Below are 9,474 nucleotides of genomic sequence, written 5' to 3'. Positions count from 1 at the left end.
CTCAGCACATAATCAGAACAGAAACACCCGTAAAATTATCAAGCGGGCACAAAATTGATATGAAGTCTTTCGAGTTTTCTTCCAAGATAATATTAAAAAAAATGTTTCCTTCTGAAAAAGAAACAGTTCCATATACGAATTATCTACAATAAAATAAGGGTTCCGAATATAGTGCCAAACAATGATGATATAAGTAATATACAACTGGTTTTACAGGAAATTAATTAAGAAAAAAGTTTATAGCTTGTACACGCTTTAACAGTTCAAAGGTATTAACACCCACTGAGTAGTGACAAAAAACAATTTATATTTTTAATTAACCCAGACAAATAGCAACTTGATTTAGCCCTACATCAGCATTTAGTCTTTCTTTCATAAGAACTTAGAAACCAAGAATCATCAAATCCATTTTGGACCTTTCAAACAAGGCGGCCATGGGTCACTTTCTCAAGAAAAAGAAAAGAATAAGCAATAATTAATCATACAATACAATTGTAATAATATTTAAATCTGTAGCAGCAAACCAACTTTTCCAATTAACTTTCTTAAACATGGAAAGTAATTAGTTTATCCCCTTTGCTTGTGGTTTGTATAATAATTAAACAAAGGATTGGGAGTACACAATATCCACTATAGGCTAAAGTCTGCTTCTATTGAGTTATTTTAGGTCAAATATTTCACTTAATAGGATAACTTTCAATCTTTTGCTCTAAGAGAAATCTCTTTTGCCTTTATTTTTATGTTCACTTAATTGGATGACTAATGTGATCTTGTACAGGTTTGGTTATAGGCTTACGAACTCGAACGTTCTTCTTCAATCTTTAGAATATTTTGAAAGGCTTCTCCGCAGAGAACTTCACACCACAAATCCTTGGAAACTGATGGAACCCCACAGAGAACAAACTAGTAATTTGGTGAACAAGATTGGGAGTGAGAGAGAGATCTTAATGGTGTAAGAATGCAATTAGACTTTAGGGTGACTTGATTATATTTATATATAATCAATCCCCACCTCCTTATAATGTTCCACTCTAAATAAAACACACACAAAGAGAAGAGATCCAACGAGGGAAACTAATCCAATTAGCTATCCTATGGGTAGGTGCCAAACCCAAACCGGTCTGCCCATAGCAACCAAACAAAGTTCCCCTTCTTTTTAAGAGATAAAGAAGAAATAAAAAAAATAAAAAAAAACAACAATGCACGAAATCCTCTGAACGTACAAAGCAAAAAGAAATTTTTTTTTCTTTTTTCTTTCTATTCTTAAGATCTAATTTCAACATTTTCGTCGTCCTTGAGATAATATTATACACATCAACCTTGCTTTGGTCCCTCGAACATTTAAAATCAAAAGAAACAAAAATAAAGAAAATGCTATAAAGCTCCCACAACATGTTGCTTCTTGCAGCAATCCAAGTCCAAGGATGATGAGAAGTCCAACTCTCTCATCCTCTTACCACTCCAACTGCTACCGCTACCGACAACGCTACCGACAACGCTGCTGACCGTAGGTATATTGAAGAGATTGACCCCAAAAAGCCTAACAACCTGAACCGGATGGACCGGATGGACCATTTGCAATGACCCAACAACATACCCAGTCATCCTTGCCTTCCAATCGATGTAAAGCTGCTTCTCAGGTCCGGTGGATCTCTGGAAACTAACAATATCACCGGCCTTCAACTTCTTCTCCTTCACAAACCTACTCCACCCTTTTGTTAATACATAGCTTTGACTGCTATTCCAATACGAATACCTAAACCTCCACACCTTCCCTCCGTTATCTTCAAAGTTTAATAGAACACCTTTTGAAGTGTTCTCTACTTGTAAAGGGAAATGTTTCTCTGCGTGTTGCTTCGGTATCACCAACCGGTTCAGCTTCCCGACATCGCTCGGTGTGACTGCCTTATCGAAGAGCTGCTCCCGGGATTTCGACAAATTGGTATAAGCCGATATTAATCCTTCTTTGTTGCTTCTGTTATTGCCTACAACATTATCGGAGTTGCCGCCGTAATTACGTCTACTCTGTATGAGCTCGTCGTTGTAGGTGTGTTTACGGAGCATATCGACAATCTCCGTCTTAGAATGCGAATTCAAGAAGACTGATTCTATGGTGTCTTCTTCGGTATCAGATAAGGGCTTGAAGTTGGTGACAGCATCACGGCCACGGAACCTTTGGGCGGCGATATCGTAAGCTCTAGCGGCTTCTTCTTCTTCGTTGAAGGTTCCGAGCCAAACACGCTGGTGTTTCTCGTAAATCTGAGCTCCCCAGCGACCGTTGGGCTGAGGGACGACGCCTTTGTATTGAGAAGAAGGGAGCTTTCGTGACTCGGTTTCGATTCCGATTTCTGAGTCTAGGATAACGCTTGATCCACTTCCGACTCGGCATAGCTTCTCCGGTAGTTTTGTTTCTACCGGTGAAGTCAATATCATCGCCGGTGACAGAGAGGGTGTAGCTGAAGCTGAATCACTAGTGCTCTCATCTATGGAGCTGCTATCCATTTTTTTTTTTTTTGGTTTTGTGTTTTTGATTCTCTAAAATGTAAATTGATGTAAGAAATGAAAGAAGGAAGAAGGTTGGAGAGAGTGGAGGAGTCACGAGAGAAAGAGAGAAAGAGAGAAAGAGAGCAAGAGAGACCAAGAGAATAAGAGATCTCTCTCTATTGGTTCTTGGGTTGATTGAAGGATGGATTATATATAGCAACAGGTGAAACCCAATAGGAAGAATTTCTCCTTTTCTGAATATTACGATTTTAATTGACATATGGGTCTAACTTTAGTGTAGGTCAACTCATGGGATGGATTGGAGGAAGGAAGATTCATGGTTAGAGAGAGAGAGAGAGAGAGAGAGAGAGAGAGTAGTGTTTGTGAGCTGTGGTGCCGCTGGTCTATGAAAAGCGGTGGAAGGGAGAGCGTGTGGGACCCATGGAAGCAAGTTGATGGGATTCACACATGACTATGGAGTGTGGACTGTGGACCGTGTTTCTCTGCAAGTTCACCCCCCCTTGAGCTTTGCTGCTAGTGCTGAACTGCTGACCTTGAGCATGGCCTCTCTGCTGTTTCAATTTTATCTCTTAACCCCCCTTTAATTATTTTCTTTTTCTGATATACTTTTTAGAATTTCTTTTTTCGCATTCAAATCTCTTCTATTATTTGCTGGTGTTTTTATTGCACCAACTATATTCCCGATAAACATTAGGGCAGAGAGAGAAGCCAATAAGGGAAGGTTCTTCTTAAACCGGGAAGGGCCGGGGAAGGTGGGCCTACATAGTATGTGTTTAATTGAAAGAACAGGGTACAGAGAGAGAAGCCAATAACGGAAGGTTCTTCTTAAACCGGGAAGGGCCGGGGGAGGTGGGCCTACATAGTATGTGTTTAACTGAAAGAAGATGGATAGACTTTAAGGCAAGGCAAAGCTCATCCAAGAAAAAATTCCATATGGCCTTTGTGGCGTCTACCTATTGGTCCTTAGACAATAGGAGTTTGTCTTTATCGAACAGGTTCACCTTAGTATCTCTCAAAGCCCATATCTCAAATTCCCTTCTCCAGTTGGGAAGGAAGAATCCCTTCACCACTTCTTTTAGTCTCCCTTTCTTTTCTTTTTTCTTTTTTTTTTTTTTTTTTTTTTATGTTTTTCACTCAAGGGTGATTGACTTGGAATTTTATCGTCTCAAGTGCACATCAAGTGCGCCCCTACGATGATGGCATGTGGCATAATGGGATCTCATGGTCCAAATTGAATGGAAGGATTTCACTTTCATTTCACCAAAAACAAAAATTTGGATTTCACTTTCATTTCACAAAAAACGCAATTTTCCCTCCATTCTCTCTCTCTCTCTCTCACGACGATCTGATCAGAGTGCCATCGGTGGAGGTGGTTTCCCTCACGTGACGCCGTGGCAACCTCACGTCGACGGTTCTCTTGCACTTGCAACTTTAGGTATGGGAGTATTTCACTCAATAGATCCATTCTGGTTTGCCCTAGAGCTAACCCAGCTGTGCTCTGATGTTGGGTTTCTTTTGCAGACCAAACCATCCTCTCCTCACTCACTACCTACTGGAGACTCATCTCCTCCAAGTCGGCATCTCCAGGAGACGACGACTCCTCTCCATACTCTAGGTATCCCCCATTGCTATCTCACCCTCTCATGGTTTTTCCTTCGTGTAAATAAATCATCACCCGTTAGGGTGTTACCTGAACGGAGATGGGAACGCAGTGGAAGAGGATCTCATACAGGTTTGGTTACAAGCTTCACGAACTCGAACGATCTCCTTCACGATCTTCGAACATGTCAAAAGGTTTCTCCACAGAGAACTCCACATCACAAATCCCTGGGAAGAGATGGAATCCCAAAGAGAACAAAAAACATTGGAGAGAGGGAGAATTTAGTTTCTCAGATGATTTGGTCTTAGGGTTACAGACTTTCTGTTTTAAAGCCAAAACCCCATGCCCCTATTTAGACTCCCACTGGGAATCGATCTAAAAAGGGGGGGGGGGAGAGACCCAGCCACTGAAGTGGCTGGTTCTCTCCACACGCTGCGGGTGGGTCGGTTCTGGCCTACCCCTTGTGGGCGGCTTGGACCGGGCCTGGCCCGTGTTCGATTTACATCTCCCACTCGCCCACATGGGGCACTTGAGTTTAACTATACATCCAAGTCTCTCTCAATTGTGTAACTCTTCATACATGAAATGGGGCGTGCGACCTATCAAGATAATACAGGGTAGGAGTACTATATCAAGCTTCCATCTAACCAACATAATACATCACTCACAAACAATCTCTAAATAAACTAAACGATCTAATTACACCAGATCTAGCACTCTCGATCCCTCATGATGAGCAGTGCTAACCCTTTGTATGCAATGTACTCATGACTACGTCGATCACAAATACACCAAGTCGCCCGGACAATGAGTCACAAAATAAAGGTGTAATGTTAGATGGTTTTTCCCGAGCCTCTCATGTCAATCCGATTATTTCCAACAGCTTTCCCAATCATTTTCCGTTGGACCGCATCATCCATGATCCTAAGGAGAATGTCAAAGTAGCGTCATGGGATGTCCTCTTCATGACATTGTCTCAGGTAATAAGGGTACTGTGGGTTAATATAATCCATGTGGCTCACATAGTGGCAAAGCAGGGATCCATTCAGTCACTCTCACAATCAGTCGGTATAAGCACATGCAATATGATATGCATGCTATGATGTAACTCCCATTGAGGTGGACATGTCACTCGCAAAAAAATAAACACTATATAGATGTTAGTCTAGTCATGACTTCAAATGCCTAACCTGAGTTCCTAGCACAGTCACCCTTATGGTTCCTGCCTGGAATCTCACATCCGGCTTTTTATAGGCTACTTAGAAGTGTGGTTCTTCCAAGTTGGACCAAATAAGGTTTCATCTTAGCTCTGACTAAGGAGCCGTTAAGCACATATGCTCATGGGCTCATCTCCCTTACTACCCTCAAGCGTCGAGGGGAATCACCCGTGTGAGTGGGTCGATTCAATGCCTAGTGACATCTTTACAATAATGAATGTATACACATAATATTGCTCAAACAAATATACTCACATTAATAAATGTAAGAGTAATACAATTAAATATCCATCCATAAAAGTGTTCTGAAAAATACACATCAAATCCGCCTAAGTCCCAGGTTTCTAACATGAACTAGGAAAACATCTCTGGCAATAGGCTTTGTAATAGGATCAGCCAACATATTGTTAGTGGAGATATGCTGCAGAACCACTTCACCTTACGCGACCATATCTCGAATGTAGTGATACCGAATATCAATGTGCTTGGCTTTACCATGAAACTTGGGGTCCTTCGCAAATGCAAGCACTGCACAACGTCGTCTAAGTGAGTAGAAACACTAAGTCTCTGCAAGAACTTTCTGAGCCAAACATCCTCCTGAACTGCTATCGAACATGCAACATAATTCAACTCCATCGTGGATAGGGTGATGCAGGTCTATTTCTTGCTACTCCAAGTAACAGCTCCACCTCCTAGGACACATGCATACCCTGAAGCGGATTTACACTCGTCTCTATCACTAGCCCAATCAGCATCACTATAGCCTCTTAGTCTTAAGTCTAAACCACTAAAGGTGAGTGAGAGGATTGTAATTCCACATAGGTATCGAAGGATTCTCTTTACTACCTGCCAGTGAACTGATCCTGGGTTACTCTGGTAACGACTAACCATGCCAACAGCAAAGCATATATCTGGATGCGTACACTTCATCGCATACATCAAACTACCTATTGCTACTGCATAGGGTATTTTGGACATTTGGTTTCTCTCTTCATCAGTCTTAGGGCACTGGTCTAGGCTCAAAGTGCATACCTTATCCATTGAGGTGTCTATGGGTTTCGAGTTGTTCATATGGAATCGCTCTAGGACTTTCTTTATATAAGTGTCTTGAGACAAACTAAGAAGTCTCCTATTGCGGTTTCTCACAATCTTCATGCCCAACACATAGTTGGCCTTACCCATGTCCTTCATCTCAAAAGTAGAGGACAACCACTCTTTAGTGGCGACAATCAACTCAATGTCACTCCCAGCCAATAAGATGTCATCAACATATAAAGATAGGATAAGAAAACCTTCCTTAGACCGTCTAACATACATACAGTGGTCCTCTTCAATCATTTTAAAAACTATAGAGGTAATGGCATGATGAAATCTAATGTACCATAGCCTGGACGATTGCTTAAGCCAATAGAGGGAAAGTTTGAGACAACATACTCTACGCTCTTGTCCCTTCATCTCATACCCACTGGTTGAGCCATAAAGATCTCTTCATCTAGTTCTCCATTAAGAAAAGTAGCTTTAAGGTCCATTTGGTAGAGTTCCAAATCCAATTTTACGACAATGACTAAAATGAGGCGAATTGAGGCCATTCTCACCACAGGGGAGAATGTATCATCATAGTGTACACCTTCTCTTTGGGTATATCCCTTTGCCACAAGGAGTGCTTTATACTTGTCAATTGAATCATCTGCCTTATGCTTGACCTTCAGGACCCATTAGTTTTCGATGGCTTGCGTCCAGGCTGAAGGTCAACTAACTCCCAGACTTGGTTCTCACTTATAGAACTCAACTCATCTTTCATAGCAGCTTGCCATATTTCCTTAGCTGAAGAGGAGAGTGCCTCACTTATTGAGGCCGACTCATCCTCATCCATAAGAATACAGACAAGGGCATCCGCTTCAATCTCAAAACGACGATGAAGAATGTGTCCTTGTGCACTCCTGCGCGTAAAGGAATCTTGACCTTGGGGTTGTGTGCTGTCATTTAGTGGCACAATCCCACTGGGATGATGATCACTTTCACCCTCTCTGGCGATCTCATGATGAGTCATTAATTGCTTACCCTTGCCAAGAGTCGGTGAGATGTTTTTATTAATCTCTATCTCAAAGAGATCAGGCTCTGCTAGCATCACTAATGCTAAGGAAATCGGTCTCAAGAAAATCAACATCGTGGGACTTAGTCTCGGTCATTCCTCCATCTTGATGTTCATCGTGCATTACATAACCTTTTGAGGTATTAGAATATCTTATAAAAATATTCTTTTTAGCTCTAGGGCCAAGTTTCCCAAACTTATGGGAGGTACTATGAACATATCCCGCACATCCCCATGGTCTCATATTCCCCAAAGTGGGTTTTACGCCTTTCCACAATTCATAGAGAGTGAAAGGAACTGACTATGAGGGCACACGGTTAAGGATGTAGGCAGCGATCAATAAACCATCCTCCCAGAAAGATATTGGGAGGTTGGCCTGCGCCATCATTGATCTAACCATATCTAGAAGTGTCATATTCCTTCGCTCTACTACACCATTTTACTGCAGAGTGTAAGGAATAGTTAATTGTTTGGTGATTCCTTTTTCCTCACACAGTTCTTTGAACTTATCTGACAAATATTCACGTCCTCGTCAGTGCATAAATTTTTTAAGCTCTTGCCTTATTGATTCTCAACCTCTGCTACAAAGTGTTTGAAGCAATCAAATGCTTCGTAGTAGTGAGCGATAAAAAAGACATAACCATATTGCGAATAGTCAATCTATGAAGGTAAGGAAATAAGAAGCACCATGACGTGCTTTCACATTCATTGGTCCTCAGATGTCCGAATGGACAAGCTCTAGGGTCTGGGTTGCCCAGATTACCTTTCCAAAAGGCTTCCGGTGGGTCTTACCAGCTAAACTGGGCTCACATATCGGTAGGTTGATTTTAGTGAGTTGGCCAAGAAGGCCTTCTCCAGCTAATCGTCCCATCCTATCTCGACCTATGTGTCATAATCTAACATGCCATGCAATTGATTCCAAATAAACCCCAATATTAATTACAAAAGATGAAGAAATAACCACAGGAGTTATTAAGTCTAATTTAATAAAACCATTCTCAAATTTGCGTTGTCCAAAAAAATACCATCCAAAAGTATCTCAAAAGTGTTACCATAAAAAATAAATGAATAACTTAAAGTCAAAAGTACAGTAACAGAAAGTAGATTAAGTTGGATTTTCGATGCGTATAGCACATCATAAAGAAGCAAGATGCGCCTAGTGTGCAAGGTGATCTGATAGGTACCAACTCCTTGAACTACTTCACTCCTCGAACTACTTCACTCATTCCATTTCCTATGCAGATGTTCTGAGTGCCATCCGAAATCTTTCTATAATTCACAAACCCCCCTCGATCATGCACTATGTGTCTTGTTGCTCCTGTATCTACAATCCAGTCAGATCGGATTTAGGCAACCAAAACATGTGTACAGACAAAAGTACACAGAGAGGGAGATATAAATGATACCTTCTTTGCTTTAGTGCAATCACAAACGAAGTGCCCCATCTTTTGGAAGCTATAACACTTGACCTTGGTAATATCTCTTTTTCCACCTCGGTTGCCACGTTTACGCTTGGCGGATTTGCCTCCACTTGGTGCAGCGTTCTGAGCCTGTCCCTGATTCTTTGTGTTCCTTTGTCTCTTGTGCTTAGACCCAAAAGTCTTGCGTTGCCCTGCTTGGGCGATAAGGGCTTGTGCTTGGGTCGCCTCTAGGCGTTCTGCCTCTATCTCCACATGAACGGCAATGTCATTGAAAGTTTTGACATTGTCGTTATGTATGAGAACTATCTTCATTTGGGCCCAGGAATCAGGTAACGTCCTAATGACGACTTGAACTTGCTGTTCATCGGTAAGGTGTACCCCAATATCATCTAACTTTCGTAGCATGTCTTTCACAACCCTAAGGTGTTCAACCATGTTGTGTTTGGGATCCTTATGGTACATCTCAAACTTCAAGGTCATGGCCCGCAGCCTTGTAGTCGATGTACTCCCACAGTCTAACTTAACCAGATCCCACATAGACTTGGAAATTTTGCACTTTTCATACTGGCTGATGAAATCATCGGGCATCGAGCTTAACATAATAAAGCAAGCATTACGGTCTCTCTTAAACCAAGTCTC

The 9,474-nt window shown here is 41.6% G+C and overlaps 1 protein-coding gene across 1 annotated transcript; it reads right to left on the bottom strand.

Moving 5' to 3' along the window:
• Nucleotides 1-1,329: 1,329 nt before the first annotated feature.
• Nucleotides 1,330-2,567, bottom strand: LOC122642571 (AP2/ERF and B3 domain-containing transcription factor RAV1-like). Its single transcript, XM_043836088.1, has one exon. The coding sequence runs from the start codon at nt 2,500-2,502 to the stop codon at nt 1,375-1,377; it is 1,128 nt and encodes a 375-aa protein (XP_043692023.1). The 5' UTR covers nt 2,503-2,567; the 3' UTR covers nt 1,330-1,374.
• Nucleotides 2,568-9,474: the final 6,907 nt, after the last annotated feature.

This window comes from Telopea speciosissima, chromosome 1, assembly GCF_018873765.1.
Source record: "Telopea speciosissima isolate NSW1024214 ecotype Mountain lineage chromosome 1, Tspe_v1, whole genome shotgun sequence".
NCBI lineage: Eukaryota > Viridiplantae > Streptophyta > Magnoliopsida > Proteales > Proteaceae > Telopea > Telopea speciosissima.
The sequence above is the reverse complement of the archived record's forward strand: the minus strand, read 5'-3'. Positions and strand labels throughout refer to the sequence as shown.